Here is a 16,562-nt window from a genome sequence, read left to right as displayed (position 1 = left end):
TATCTATCTATCTATCTATTATCTATCTATCATCTATCTATCTATCTATCTATCTATCTATCTATTATCTATCTATCTATCTATCTATCTATCTATCTATCTATCTATCTATCTATCTATCTATTATCTATCTATCTATCTATCTATCTATCTATCTATCTATTATCTATCTATCTATCTATCTATCTATCTATCTATCTATCTATCTAATGTATCTTCTATAATCTTTCTTCTCTCAGGATTTCTATCGCAGACGATCCACGTACGGCAGATTCCAGTCCTATGGGCTGCAGAGGGCAGTTCGGTCTCCTTACCATGTGACTACAATATCACCGGAGAGAATGACCCCGTTGGGTCCTACAAGTGGTACAGGCACATGGTGGGGAGTGGGATGGAAGTCTCCGGTAATGATATACATTTCTCTGGAAGACTCTCCTTAGTAGATCCAGAAACATTCCTCGAAGAACGATCAGCCGCCATCACCTTGTACCCTGTTGAGTTTTCCGACTCTGGGCTGTATTACTGTGAAGTTACCCTTCAGTTCGGCCAAGAAAAATCTGGATGGGGAAAAGGGACGTTCCTCAATGTGACAGGTGAGACATCTACAGATATCCACCCATAGATAGGAAATAGGAGAAATTAGATATAGTCAATTTTAGATACTGTATTCACTATATCCACTCTCCCCAGACCCTGCATTCACTATATCCGCTCTCCCCAGACCCTGCATTCACTATATCCGCTCTCCCCGGACCCTGCATTCATTATATCCGCTCTCCCCAGACCCTGCATTCATTATATCCGCTCTCCCCGGACCCTGCATTCACTATATCCGCTCTCCCCAGACCCTGCATTCATTATATCCGCTCTCCCCGGACCCTGCATTCACTATATCCGCTCTCCCCGGACCCTGCATTCACTATATCCGCTCTCCCCGGACCCCGCATTCACTATATCCGCTCTCCCCAGACCCTGCATTCACTATATCCGCTCTCCCCGGACCCCGCATTCACTATATCCGCTCTCCCCAGACCCTGCATTCACTATATCCGCTCTCCCCAGACCCTGAATTCACTATATCCGCTCTCCCCAGACCCTGCATTCACTATATCTGCTCTCCCCGGACCCTGCATTCACTATATCCGCTCTCCCCGGACCCCACATTCACTATATCTGGTCTCCCCGGACCCTGCAGTCACTATATCCGCTCTCCCCAGACCCTGCATTCACTTTATCTGCTCTCCCCGGACCCTGCATTCACTATATCCGCTCTCCCCGGACCCTGCATTCACTATATCCGCTCTCCCCAGACCCTGCATTCACTATATCCGCTCTCCCCGGACCCCGCATTCACTATATCCGCTCTCCCCGGACCCAGCATTCATTATATCCGCTCTCCCCGGACCCTGCATTCATTATATCCGCTCTCCCCGGACCCCGCATTCACTATATCCGCTCTCCCAGGACCCCGCATTCATTATATCCGCTCTCCCCGGACCCTGCATTCACTATATCCGCTCTCCCCGGACCCTGCATTCACTATATCCGCTCTCCCCGGACCCCGCATTCACTATATCTGCTCTCCCCGGACCCCGCATTCACTATATCCGCTCTCCCCGGACCCTACATTCACTATATCCGCTCTCCCCGGACCCCGCATTCACTATATCCGCTCTCCCCAGACCCCGCATTCACTATATCCGCTCTCCCCAGACCCTGAATTCACTATATCCGCTCTCCCCAGACCCTGCATTCACTATATCTGCTCTCCCCGGACCCCGCATTCACTATATCCGCTCTCCCCGGACCCTGCATTCACTATATCCGCTCTCCCCAGACCCTGCATTCACTATATCTGCTCTCCCCGGACCCCGCATTCACTATATCCGCTCTCCCCGGACCCAGCATTCACTATATCCGCTCTCCCAGGACCCCGCATTCATTATATCCGCTCTCCCCGGACCCTGCATTCACTATATCCGCTCTCCCCGGACCCTGCATTCACTATATCTGGTGTCCCCGGACCCCGCATTCACTATATCTGCTCTCCCGGACCCCGCATTCACTATATCTGGTGTCCCCGGACCCTGCATTCACTATATCCGCTCTCCCCGGACCCCGCATTCACTATATTCGCTCTCCCCAGACCCTGCATTCACTATATCTGGTGTCCCCGGACCCCGCATTCACTATATCCGCTCTCCCCGGACCCTGCATTCATTATATCTGCTCTCCCCTGGACCCCGCATTCACTATATCCGCTCTCCCCGGACCCCGCATTCATTATATCCACTCTCCCCGGACCCTGCATTCACTATATCTGAGTTGTGGCCTTCCCAGAACTCAGACTGGTGGAGGGGAGTAGAGATAAGACTGGGAGAGGGAGGAGTAGACTCAGACTGGGAGAGGGAGGGGCTGGAGAGGGAGGGGCAACGCTTTGACTTGGAGAGGGAGAAGCTAGATAGAGAGGGGTAGAGCTTAGATGCAGAGAGGGAGGGGCTAGAGAGAGAGGGCAGAGCTTAGACGCAGAGAGGGAGGGGCTGGAGAGAGAGTGGCAGCACTTAGACTCAGAGAGGGAGGGGCAGCAATCAGACGGAGAGACGGTGGGCCATTGATCAAACTGGGAGAGGGGGGGCATTGCCTAGACAAGGAGAGGGTGGGGCAGAAATTAGACTGGGAGAAGGGGGTATTTCCCAGGCTAGGAGAGGGAGGGGCTACTCTGTGATTGGAAGAGAGATGAGCAATGATCAGATTGGGAGAGGGAGGGGCAGCATTTAGACTCAGAGAGTTTGGGTTTTATGGTGGACTATGAACTGTGTGTGTATGGTGGAGTATGGACTGTATGAGTATGGTGGAGTATGGATTGTGTGTATATGGTGGAGTATGGACTGTGAGTATGGTGGAGTATGGATTGTGAGTATATGGTGGAGTATGGACTGTGAGTATGGTGGAGTATGGATTGTGTGTATATGGTGGAGTATGGACTGTGACTATGGTGGAGTATGGATTGTGTGTATATGGTGGAGTATGGACTGTGTGTATATGGTGGAGTATGGATTGTGTGTATATGGTGGAGTATGGACTGTGTGTATATGGTGGAGTATGGATTGTGTGTATATGGTGGAGTATGGAGTGTATGAGTATGGTGGAGTATGGATTGTGTGTATATAGTGGAGTATGGACTGTGAGTATGGTGGAGTATGGATTGTGTGTATATGGTGGAGTATGGATTGTGTGTGTATAATGGTGGAGTATGGATTGTGTGGAGCTGGTGGAGTATGGATTGTGTGTGTATAATGGTGGAGTATGGATTGTGTGGAGCTGGTGGAGTATGGACTGTATGAGTATGGTGGAGTATGGACTGTGAGTAAGGTGGAGTTTGGATTGTGTGTAGATGGTGGAGTATGGATTGTGTGTATATGGTGGAGTATGGACTGTATGAGTATGGTGGAGTATGGATTGTGTGTATATGGTGGAGTATGGACTGTGAGTATGGTGGAGTATGGATTGTGTGTATATGGTGGAGTATGGATTGTGTGTATATGGTGGAGTATGGATTGTGTGTGTATAATGGTGGAGTATGGATTGTGTGTAGATGGTGGAGTATGGACTGTATGAGTATGGTGGAGTATGGATTGTGTGTATATAGTGGAGTATGGATTGTGTGTATATGGTGGAGTATGGAGTGTATGAGTATGGTGGAGTATTGATTGTGTGTATATAGTGGAGTATGGACTGTGAGTATGGTGGAGTATGGATTGTGTGTATATGGTGGAGTATGGATTGTGTGTATATCGTGGAGTATGGACTGTGAGTATGGTGGAGTATGGACTGTGAGTATGGTGGAGTATGGACTGTATGAGTATGGTGGAGTATGGACTGTATGAGTATGGTGGAGTATGGACTGTGAGTATGGTGGAGTATGGACTGTGAGTATGGTGGAGTATGGATTGTGTGGAGATGGTGGAGTATGGACTCTGAGTATGGTGGAGTATGGACTGTGAGTATGGTGTAATACGGATTGTGTGTATATGGTGGAGTATGGACTGTGAGTATGGTGGAGTATGGACTGTGAGTATGGTGGAGTATGGACTGTGAGTATGGTGGAGTATGGACTGTGTGTAGATGGTGGAGTATGGACTGTGAGTAGATGGTGGAGTATGGACTGTGAGTATGGACTGTGAGTATGGTGGAGTATGGACTGTGAGTATGGTGGAGTATGGACTGTATGAGTATGGTGGAGTATGGACTGTGAGTATGGTGGAGTATGGACTGTGAGTATGGTGGAGTATGGATTGTGTGTATGATGGTGGTCTATTTCCATGTCTTTCATCCTGTGTTTCTCTGTCATTCTCAAGTCTCCATACCTCCCTCCTACGTCGTCCTGAATACCATCAGAACGTTCCTGGGGGTTCTGGTGTTCCTGGCGATCCTGTTGTTCATAGCTACCATCTGAGGTGAGTAGAAGTTTCTCCTGTGTCACCTCTATAGAATATCCCTCCATGGGGTTCATTGTTGGGTCTCTTCATTCCTCAGGTGTTTCCTCTTGGAAGAAGATGTCCATCCATCCTTGGACTTTGCTTGCCATGTCTTATCATCCATCACTGAAAGAGATCAGATGACGAGTCTCTCCAGCATGGTGGTGGGTTGGGTTTCCTCTCATAATGGACAACAAGTCTTATAATCTAGAATGGTAACTTTTGTGACCAGCTGGTGATATCTTCTGTTATCTCCATCCCTCGGTCGGGTTTAGGTTTTCTTTCTTGTTTTCTGGTGAAAAAAGACAATTTGTGGAAGTTTCATCCCAGGAGAAAATGTTTTTTTCTATCTTCATGTATCATTGTCACATCTGTAACTAGCAATGAATTTGTCTCAGTCCAGTTCTATCTACTCAAGGCAAAACACGTAGGACCGGATCTGGTGTCATGTGACCTGTCTTTACTTCAAACATCCAATCATATGTTTTTCCCCAGTGTGTGATTAGATATCTGAGGTGCAGAACTGGGCCCCCCCTAATAAATCTGGCCTATTGTATGAACATTATTCAGTAAAGGAAGTTTCCGAATATATGAAATATTCATTTTATATTTTCTTCTGTGAAGTCTTTATTATTGCTGCATCTCAGAACAGAACCTTTATTACAAACACACGGAATTCACAGAGAGTCATCTACGGGGGCAGACTGGCAACTCATGGGGCCCCGGGCAATAGGGGATCATGGGGCCCCTGTGTCCTAGCCCACACTTAAACCACACCCAAACAGCCTATGAAAGGTACCAGGGGCATCTCATGGGGCCCCCCACTGACCCCGGGCCCTCGGGCAGTGCCAGAATGGTTAGTCCGCCCCTGGTCACCTAGGGCCTGCACTGGCAGTCTGGCCAATGTAGCAGATGCCAGTAGGGTCTGTCCATAGCCTCTGTGAGCTCCTGGAAGTGGCCTCGTTCTTGAGTCATTCAGAGGACTAATAAAGTCCAGCCCCATTTCAAGGTCTGAACCCTCTGTCAGGCATTTACTGCCGATTACATTCACGTTGCAGATATTTTTTTACACATTGTTGCAGAGACGGACTGACCATTTGGAAACTCAGGCACTGCCCAAGGGCCCGGGGTCAGTAGGGGGCCCCATGAGATGCCCCTGGTACCTTTTTAATAGGCTTTTTTGAGTTTGGGCCAGGACACAGGGGCCCCATGAATCCCTATTGCCCGGGGGCCCCATGAGTTGTCAGTCCGCCCCTGCATTGTTGTAACCAGAAACGAAAGTGAGGGAAAATCTCCCAACCAAAGCGCAGTTAGCAATGAAAGCCCCTACAGTGACCCAACCTTCCCCCGTGATGGAAGTGAGGTCTGATGGCCAGGGGCAGACTGACCATTCGGGGACTCGGGCACTGCCCAAGGGCCCGGGGTCAGTAGGGGGCCCCATGAAATGCCCCTGGTACCTTTTTATAGGCTTTTTTTTCATGTCCTTTGAGTGTGGGCAAGGGCACAGGGGCCCCATGATCCCCTATTGCCCGGGGGCCCCATGAGTTGTCAGTCCGCCCCTGCTGATGGCCCCCACCCTACGTGGAGAGAATAGGGGAGTCCTACTGAACACGGCGCCACTCTCATTTTCTCCCAAATCTCTAATCTGCAGCAAAAACAATCAGATTTAACCACTTCAATACCGGGCACTTGTACCCCCTTCCTGCCCAGGCCAATTTTCAGCTTTCAGCACTGTCGCACTTTGACAATTGCGCGGTCATGCAACACTGTACCCATATGAAATTTTTATCATTTTTTTTCACACAAATAGAGCTTTCTTTTGGTGGTATTTAATCACCACTGAGTTTTTTTTATTTTTTTGCTTAATAAAACAAAAAACACCTGAAAAAAACAAACACACTTTTCCTTGTTTCTGTTATACAGTTTTGCAAATAAATAAAATTTCTTCAGAAATTTAGGTCAAAATGTATTCTGCTACATTTCTTTGGTGAAAATAATAATAATAATTGAAGTTGTATTTTTATTTTCAAATGTTTCTATTATTTTTTTATTTTTTATTAAATTTTTTCTTTTTTTTTTTACTATTTTATTTTTCAGCACACTGTGACCAAAGCAATACAATGTTACCATAGTAACATTGAACTACTCTGGATGAGTGATCAGGATTTTTTTTTTTTAACACATTATGATTGCTAATACCGATGTATTTAATTGATATTTGAAATCATTGTTACTGAATGAAACTGATTCATTCAGTCTTTTGTTGTGATTAGCTGTGATTGGGCAAAGCTGATCACATGATGCAGATGGGCTGTGATTGGCCCTGTCTGTACCGTGTGACTGCCTTGACCAGTCACAGCTAACAACATAATTGTATACAATGGATGGCATGAATGGAAGCCATCCATTGTATACAATTGACATGTAATCTGCTGTGATTGGTCACATGACACTGGAAACGGGCTGGTGATATGTCATCGACTGTGTCCCGTGGACACAGTAGGTGACAGATCGCACAGCTGCACAGGCATTTCTGGTGATGAAAAAAGACTCTGGACAGCGAACAGTTAAAAAATGCTTATAAACACAAACGCTTCTAAACGCAGTTAACTGCGTTTACAAGCGCTTGGAACGCCGGGAAAATCTACTCCTGAAAGCAAGTTTGGTGCATTCAAAAAAACGACTGTAAACTCAACTGCCTGTAAACGAAGATGTGTACAAGGACACATAGGAAAACATTAGGGAGAGTTCAGGGGCTGCTGAAAAAAATGCAGAAAAGCTCCTAAACGTGAGTTTATCAGCTGCAATGTACATGAGCCCTAATTCATATTCCATAACTCCTGTGGTAATGGACTTACCTTCCTAAAAGGGGCAACACTAATGTATAAGAAGATACCAATCAATTAGACACCAAACGCGTCCAAATTACGAGGCGCAGAAGAATAAACGAGAAATACATAGCGTTTATTTCATATTTGGTATCTAACGAATCATAATTTCATTCTGCTAAATAATTTGTGGGTTGTCAGATAATAAAACCTAGACATATGAAAATACAGATGTACCGATATAGGTGACATTAAGGGTGTGTCCTTTGAGCATAGTAAAATCCCTTAAGGCACACCTACAATATACCACTTAGACTTTCTGATTGGGCGCATTTAGCTCTGTGACTTCCTCTCCAGGGACAAGAAAAAGCTGCTACAATTGGCAGCTGGAGTTCTTGTTTTATCTCCGAAACTGGTAAGGATGCTAAGAGAGAGTCATGTTAAGACCAGTTGCACACGGGGCATCTAGCTGCTGTCCATGCAATCCTAGCATTTTAGTGTGCCTGGTAGGCATTAAAATAGGCTGTTGATTGATGGGACTTTATACTGTCCTGAGTGGTGCTCACATTTAGGGCCCCATGTCGCTGAACGCATGCGGCCATAAACGTGAGTACCACTTGGCAATTAATTCAACACTGTCCGTCCGCAGCCTGCCACAGACTTTGGCAGACTGCTGGAAGCAAGGCTGGATGCTGCACCTGTGCAATGGGGCTGGATGCTACACCTGGGCACCGGGGCTGGATGCTACACCTGGGCACCGGGGCTGGATGCTACACCTGGGCACCGGGGCTGGATGCTACACCTGGGCACCGGGGCTGGATGCTACACCTGGGCACCGGGGCTGGATGCTACACCTGGGCACCGGGACTGGATGCTGCACCTGTGCACCGGGGCTGGATGCTACACCTGGGCACTGGGACTGGATGCTACACCTGGGCACCGGGGCTGGATGCTACACCTGGGCACCGGGACTGGATGCTACACCTGTGCACCGGGGCTGGATGCTACACCTGGGCACCGGGGCTGGATGCTACACCTGGGCACTGGGACTGGATGCTACACCTGGGCACCGGGGCTGGATGCTACACCTGGGCACCGGGGCTGGATGCTACACCTGTGCACCGGGGCTGGATGCTACACCTGGGCACCGGGACTGGATGCTACACCTGTGCACCGGGGCTGGATGCTACACCTGGGCACCGGGGCTGGATGCTACACCTGGGCACCGGGGCTGGATGCTACACCTGTGCACCGGGGCTGGATGCTGCGCTAAAATACCAGGATTGCATGCACAGAGGATGGAAGGCCCGTGTGCAAGGAGCCTCAGAGGACAGAGGCTCCTGCAAACATCAGTTCTGCACAGATTTGAAATCTGCGCTGTACTGACGATCAGATGGACTCTACCTAAGTATTTTTTACTTTTAATCCTTTTTTTTTTACTTTATTGTAATCTATTTATGTAAATATTTCTTGAACTGTTATTTTCTCCTTTTCATTAAAATTATATTTAAAAATCATTAAGCTGAATTTCTGCATGCTCTCCTAAAGAACTTTGGCACTGTAAGGAGATACCATAGCTCGAACTCTGTTACATTCCTTTCTGGGCGTGACCAGTGGTGTAGTTAGATTTTGTGCTGCCCTAGACAACACAAAAATTTATCACCGCCCCCCAATGAGAGAGCGAGAGAGTTCACTAAGTGTGTGAATATATGTTTCTCCCTCTCTCTTCCCGCTCTCCCTCTTCCCCCACCTTTCTCTCTCTCTTCCCTCTCTCCCTCTTCCCCCATCTTTCTCTCTCTCTTCCCTCTCTATCTCTCCCCCCCTCTTCTCTCTCTCCCCCATCTCTCCCCCCTCTCTCTCTCCCCCCCCCCCTTCCCCCCCTCTTTCCCTCATCCCCTTCTCTTTCCCTTATCCCCATCTCTCTTCCCCCTTGTCTCTGTTCCCCCTCTCTTTCCCACTTCTCCCTCTCTCTCCCCCCCCTCTCGTTCCCCCCTCTCTCCCTCTCTCCTCGTCCTCTCTCTCTCCTCTCCCCCCTCGCTCTCTCCCCTCCCCCCATCTCTCTCTCCTCTCCCCCCTCTCACTCCCCCCTCCTCTTTCCCCCCTTCTCCTCTCCCCCCTCTCCCTCTCCTCTCCCCCTCCTTCCCCTCCCTCTCTCTCCTCTCCCCTCCCTCCCCCTCTCTCTCCTCTCCCGCTTCTCTCCACCCTCTCTCTCTCCTCCCCCCCTCTCTCTCTCCTCTCCCCCTCCTTCCTCTTCCTCTCTCTCTCCTCTCCCCCCTCACTCTCTATCCTCCCCCCTCTCTCTCCTCTCCCCCACTCTCTCTCCTCTCCCCCTCTCTTCTCTCCCAGATCGTATGGGACTGCACACAAACACACACACAGTATGACTACCCCCCCCCCCCCATCTCCAAGGGCTGCTGATCTCTGGGCAGCAGGAAATGTGGATAGGGGGTGGTAATCATACTGTGTGTGTACAGTCCCATGGGATCTATCCATGATTGTGTATCATGTGTTGGATGGACGACAGGAGGGAGAGCCCAGGGAACACAATACAGCTCACCTCCTCCTGGCTTTTTCTTCTCTGCCACTTCTCCTCTCCCTGCTCCAGGCTGTCCCCTGGTCCCAGCTCTGAGTGCGGGCGGAGGAAGGAGCTCAGCGAACAGCGGCCATTCAGGAACACCAGGGCACCCCCTCCATCAAGCCAAGTCTATCTCTCCCTCCAGCAGCATAAATCTGGCGGGAGTGAGAGGGGGAGAAACCTCGAACCGGCTTTCAGCTGCTGGAGGAAAAGATACACAGTGCATCCTTTTGCAACTGCCCTCCCCCACCACACCAATCCTCATGCTGTCCGGGCCACCCACAGGAGTACCGGTGGTACCCATCTGAAAGCGGCCCTACATGGCTCTGTCCTCCGCTACTCACTAGGCCCCTTCTTCCAGGGGACGGTGCCGCCCCCTGGAAAATTGCCGCCCTAGGCAAACGCCTTGTTTGCCTCGCGATAGATACGCCCCTGGGCGTGTCAGTGAGTAATACTGCGGAAAACTGACCACTCTCTGCTTTTGTTTGGATTGTATCCCAGATCGCGAAGGGTGTTATAGGACAATGAAAGCCTACACAGTTAGGCTAAGAAATAGATTGTATCCTGGTGCAGTGGTACAGTAAATCAATCACTATATAAATAAACGTAATTGTAACTTTGAATGATACAAAGACTTTTTTTATACAGGTTTTATTATAATAAATGTGCCTAAACTGCGGGATTTTATTATTGTGTAACTGTATTAGTGCTGTAATTCATCATTCAGGGAATGCAAATGAAAATGCTGTTAGATAGCTTTTATACCATGACAATAAAGCCTCTTCTATATCTCTTTGTCATTCTACTTCTGTCAAGTTGGGGCTGGTGTGTATTGTATGTCAGGGGCAGCTGTGTATTCCTGGTCTAGCGCTCAGATCATCCTGAGTGACAGATGACCTGGAAATGTTAGAAGCTGAGATCCCAGCACATCAATATGCTAGAATAATGCTCATCGTTGAAATTTCTCCTATTTCATTTCCCCAATTTTTATTTTCAATACAGTGGGAATTGGTGAAGCTCTTTTGGTCTCAGTTGCTTCAACTCCAAACAAACTACAGGCGTATCTCGGTTTACGAATTTAATTCGTTCTGCGGGACTTTTCGTAGTGTGAAAAAAATCGTAAACCGAAACATGGTTTCCCATAGGAATGCATTGAAAACCAAGTAATCCATTCCGGAGGTCAGAAATTTTTTTTTAAAAAAAGTCTTTTATCTGTTCAAAACTCTTTATAAAGTGCACTTTAAAGGCATAAATACTGTACAGGGACATGATTAAAAATTAGTTTGTACAGTTGTAAGAAAAAGTATGTGAACCCCTTGGGATTACGTGGAGTTTTGCATGAATTGGGCATAAAATTTACATGTTTACATGTTATGTGCAATTAAACCATGGCAACATCTAATGTTTGTGTAGTATTATGTTCAGCAGACTGTGTTCTTCTATTGTTGTGACTTAGATGACGTTTAGAGCACATTTTATGCCCAATTCATGCAAACCTCCACATAATCCCAAGGGGTTCACATACTTTTTCTTGCAACTGTAAGTGCATCGAAACCAATTAATCCGTTCCGGAAGTCAGAAAAAGTAAAAAAAAGTTTTATCTGTTCAAAACTCTTTATAAAGTGCACTTTAAAGGCATAAATACTGTACAGGGACATGAATAAAAATTAGTTTGTACAGTTGCAAGAAAAAGTATGTGAACCCCTTGGGATTACGTGGAGTTTTGCATGAATTGGGCATAAAATTTACATGTTTACATGTTATGTGCAATTAAACCATGGCAACATCTAATGTTTGTGTAGTATTATGTTCAGCAGACTGTGTTCTTCTATTGTTGTGACTTAGATGACGTTTAGAGCACATTTTATGCCCAATTCATGCAAACCTCCACATAATCCCAAGGGGTTCACATACTTTTCTTGCAACTGTAAGTGCATCGAAACCAATAAATCCGTTCCGGAAGTCAGAAAAAAGTAAAAAAAAGTTTTTATCTGTTCAAAACTCTTTATTAAGTGCACTTTAAAGGCAAAAATACTGTACAAAGACATGATTAAAAATTAATTTGTAAATGCATTGAAAACCAATTAATCCATTCCGGAGGTCAGAAAAAAGTAAAAAAAAAGTATTTTATCTGTTCAAAACTCTTTATAAAGTACACTTTAAAGGCATTAATACTGTACAGGGACATGATAAAAAAAATTAGTAAATGCATTGAAAACCAATTAATCCATTTGTATTGCAAAAAAATGTGTAAACATAGGCATTATTTTCAATGGATTTTCATTCGTAAACCGAAAATTCCGTTAACCGAGGTGTTCATAAACAGAGGTATGCCTGTATTACCCTGATTTATCAAACCAACAAATACATTTAATCATATAAAAAAAAGAAAAACTAATACTAGATAGATAACCTGGAAACGAAATTCTGAAGATTAAACCCAACACTGAACAGGATTCAATGATCACAAAGAAAATGGTCAATATTAGTGTCATCACACTGAAAAAGATTGGGCCAAATCGAAGCAAGAAAACCCAAGCAGAAAACATGTACCTGAATGACTCCGAATCACAGCAAGTGGAGCCAATCATCAATGGTGGGTCAACGTTTCATCGCTTTCAATGGATTGGAATTCCAATCACCGATGGTGGGTCAACCTATCATGGCTTTCAATGGATTGAATTCGAATCACCGATGGTGGGTCAACCTATCATGGCTTTCAATGGATTGAATTCCAATCACCGATGGGTGGGTCAACCTATCATGGCTTTCAATGGATTGAATTCCAATCACTAATGGTTGGTAAACTTTTCAACTTTTACATTTACTTTTATTTTTATGCTATGCCAGCAAGCACAGCTTCATGGCCGTGGAAATGTGTATGTGGCTGTCCGTTAGCCATTGCTTGGTTTTTAAAGGCAGCTGAAGCAAGTTAACAAAAGTGCCACAACCTCCTGGTTTTGCTGCATGACAGCACCCACGTGAAAGGGTCTTCTCTGCACTCTTTCCAGTTCCTCAACATCCTTTTTGTGAACTGGAGACCAAAACTGAGCTGTATATTCCAGATGAGGTCTTACTATTGCTTCATACAGGGGCACAATTATGTCTTCCTTCCTCCGAAGTTTATACCTACTTTGGAAAGTGCATCTGGTGGTCTACCAGAACACCCAGATCCTTATCCATTGTTGATCTCCCCATTTGTACGTCTCCTAGAATGTATGATGCATGCGTGTTTTTGACCCTCAAGTGCAGCACTTTACATTTATCAACACTAAACTTCATTCCTAGCATAGGTCCCCAATCATATAGCATCCATGTCCGCTTGTAAGTCAGGGAGATCTTGTAGAGACGGCAAACACATGCAAAGCTTGGTGTCATAGCCAAACACAGAAATAATACTTTTAATCCCAAACCCCATATCATTTTTAAAATAGGTTAAGATGTATCAGTCCCAACCTTGGAGTACATCACTAATGACACTGTACCTTGGAGTACACCCCTAACAACCTTGAAACCTTGGGGTACTGTACACCTCAACCAACACTGAACCTTGAGGTTCACCACTACCAACACTGAACCTTGGGGTTCACCACTCCCAACACTGAACCTTGGGGTTCGCCACTCCCAACACTGAACCTTGGGGTTCTCCACTACCAACACTGAACCTTGGGGTTCACCACTCCCAACACTGAACCTTGGGGTTCACCACTACCAACACTGAACCTTGAGGTTTACCACTACCAACACTTACAATAGCATTGAAGATTGTGGAACACTATTAAAAACACTGAACCTTTGGGGTACACTATTAATAACATTGAAGCTTGGGGTACACTATTAATAACACTTAAACTTGGAGTACACCAAGAACAACACTAAACCTTGGAGCATTATAGAAATAACACTGTACCTTGGGGTACACGACTAACAACCTTTATAGTTTGGGGTACACCACTAATAACACTGAACTTTTGTATAAACAACTAACAACTCGTATGTTTGGGTATATCATTAAGGACAATTACACTTGGGGTACACCACCAAAAACACTGATCCTTGGAGTATACCACTAATAACTGTCAGCCTTTGAGAAGATTTGGCCCTCTCTTACCACCCTGAAACTGATTGTCCAGCTGAGAACAATTCCTCATTTCCTCTAATGAACCCCAAATACACAGACTGACCTGCACAAACATGTCTATGTCCAGCATACCTCCTGACTTTCGGTGTTGAGAAAAAAGGAATACCTTTTAGCACAAAGTATGCAGACAAAGGACACACACCCCACCACGACCCCCCCGTGTTTTGCAGACTGTGCAGAAGGATTAAATATGCCAGAAATGACTGTTTAAACTCACAACTGCATTTTGTTACCTGGCTTTAAATTGGCTTTTCAAAGTTGGATGAAAGGTTTAATATAGTATGAAAGTTTTGGTAGTTGAATAGTCATATTTATGAGAATTATATATTAAACCAAAATGAGTGACACCTGAGGAATAGAGGGGACAGAGCGATTTGGTTCCAAAAGAGGGACAATCCTTCTAAACAAGGGCCAATCCTTCCAAAAGAGGGGTGATCTTTCCAAAAGAGGGGAAATTTCTTTCCAAAGACTGAAAGTCCTTCAAAAATATGGCTCATCTTTCCAAAAGATGGACAATCTTTCCAAGAGAGGGATAATCCTTCCAAACAAGGGTCAGTCCTTCTAAAAGAGGGCCAAACCTTCCAAATGAGGACCAATCCTTTCAAACAAAGGGCAGTCCTTACAAATGAAGGTACATCCTTCCAAAAGGTGAATAATCCTCCCAAAAGAGGATCAATCCTTGCAAAAGAAGGCAAATTCTTCCCAAACAGGGCAAATCCTTCCAAACAAGGGACAATCTTAATAGAAGGCCAGTTAGGGGCCATGGCCCAGTGATTACAATCTAACCTGTAGCCGATTGTCTATTTTCTACTAAATATTTTTTTATTCTATGAAGTCATTATTTCAGTTCTCTCTGCTGGTTTCTGTTCCGCTGCTGTGCTGCAAAGAGCTATTGCTTACTGTCACTCTTTGCCTGTTGCTAGCAAGATCATGCTGGATGGAGAGACTCTGCTGATTTTACTGGCAGCTCTGCAAGGTGAGGAAAGATGCAATTTCTGATGAATAAGTATTCAAGAAATAAGTTGCGGGTCATCACATTGGGTAGGTCATGGTGAAGACTATGGTGGGTCATCATACTGGGAATGAGGTAGGTGATGGTGAAAACTATAGTGGGTCATCATACTGGGGATGAGATAGGTGATAGCGAAGACAATAGAGGGCCATCATACTGGGGATGAGGTAGGTGATAGCGAAGACAATGGAGGGTCATCATGCTGGGGATGAGGTAGGTGATGGTGAAGACTATGGTGGGTCATCATACTGGGAATGAGGGAGGTGATGGCGAAAACTATGGTGGGTCATCATACTGGGGATGAGATAGGTGATAGCAAAGACAATGGAGGGCCATCATACTGGGGATGAGGTAGGTGATGGTGAAGACAATGGTGGGTCATCATACTGGGGATGAGGTAGGTGATGGCAAAGATAATGGTGGGCCATCATACTAGGGATGAGGTAGGTGATAGTGAAGACAATGATGGGCCATCATACTGGGGATGAGGTAGGTGATGGCAAAGACAATGGTGGGTCATCATACTGCGGATGAGGTAGGTGATAGCAAAGACAATGGTGGGCCATCATACTGGGAATGAGGTAGGTGATGGCGAAAACGATGGAGGGTCATCATACTGAGGATGAGGTAGGTGATAGCGAAGACAATGGTGGCTCATCATACTAGTGATGAGGTAGGTGATAGCGAAGACAATGGAGGGTCATCATACTAAGGGTTGAGGTAGGTGATGGCAAAGACAATGGAGGGTCATCATACTGGGGATGAGGTAGGTGATGGCGAAGATAATGGTAGGCCATCATACTGGGGATGAGGTAGGTGATAGCGAAGACAATGGTGGACCATCATACTGGGGATGAGGTAGGTGATAGCAAAGACAATGGTGGGCTATCATACTGGGGATGAGGTAGGTGATGGCAAAGACAATGGAGGGTCATCATGCTGGAATGAGGTAGGTGATGGCGAAGACAATGGAGGGTCATCATACTGGGGATGAGGTAGGTGATGGCGAAGACAATGGCATCATACTGGGGATGAGGTAGGTGATGGCGAAGACAATGGAGGGTCATCATACTGGGGATGAGGTCAGTGATAGCGAAGACAATGGTGGGCCATCATACTGGGGATGAGTTAGGTGATGGCAAAGACAATGGAGGGTCATCATACTGGGGATGAGGTAGGTGATGGTGAAGACAATGGAGGGTCATCATACTGGGGATGAGGTAGGTGATGGCGAAGACAATGGAGGGTCATCATACTGGGGATGAGGTAGGTGATGGCGAAGACAATGGTGGGCCATCATACTGGGGATGAGGTAGGTGATGGCGAAGACAATGGAGGGTCATCATACTGGGGATGAGGTAGGTGATGGCGAAGACAATGGCGGGCCATCATACTGGGGATGAGGTAGGTGATGGTAAAGACAATGGTGGGTCATCATATTGGGGATGAGGTCAGTGATAGCGAAGACAATGGTGGGCCATCATACTGGGGATGAGTTAGGTGATGGCAAAGACAATGGAGGGTCATC

The 16,562-nt window shown here is 46.2% G+C and overlaps 2 protein-coding genes across 2 annotated transcripts in view; both read left to right on the top strand.

Annotated features, from left to right (window-relative positions):
- LOC149452117 (natural cytotoxicity triggering receptor 3-like) overlaps positions 1-5,153 on the top strand; it is a 7,331-nt gene extending 2,178 nt beyond the window's left edge. Inside the window, exons 3-5 of the mRNA XM_089689748.1 lie at positions 240-593; positions 4,359-4,457; positions 4,537-5,153. Coding sequence (XP_089545874.1) covers positions 240-593; positions 4,359-4,456 — 452 coding nt within the window. The 3' untranslated portion in view covers position 4,457; positions 4,537-5,153. The remainder of the gene's footprint in view (positions 1-239; positions 594-4,358; positions 4,458-4,536) is intronic.
- A 9,795-nt stretch (positions 5,154-14,948) lies between these two features.
- Positions 14,949-16,562, top strand: part of LOC149452116 (natural cytotoxicity triggering receptor 3-like) — a 40,646-nt gene continuing 39,032 nt past the window's right edge. Inside the window, exon 1 of the mRNA XM_089689747.1 lies at positions 14,949-14,998. Within this exon, the coding sequence (XP_089545873.1) occupies positions 14,953-14,998 (46 nt within the window). The 5' untranslated portion in view covers positions 14,949-14,952. The remainder of the gene's footprint in view (positions 14,999-16,562) is intronic.

Source organism: Staurois parvus, unplaced genomic scaffold (genome assembly GCF_062004578.1).
Source record: "Staurois parvus isolate SC_StPar_1 unplaced genomic scaffold, SC_StPar_1.0 ptg000496l, whole genome shotgun sequence".
In the NCBI taxonomy this organism is placed as follows: Eukaryota; Metazoa; Chordata; class Amphibia; order Anura; family Ranidae; genus Staurois; species Staurois parvus.
Note: the sequence above shows the minus strand (reverse complement) of the source record. Positions and strands in the feature narration are given on the sequence as shown.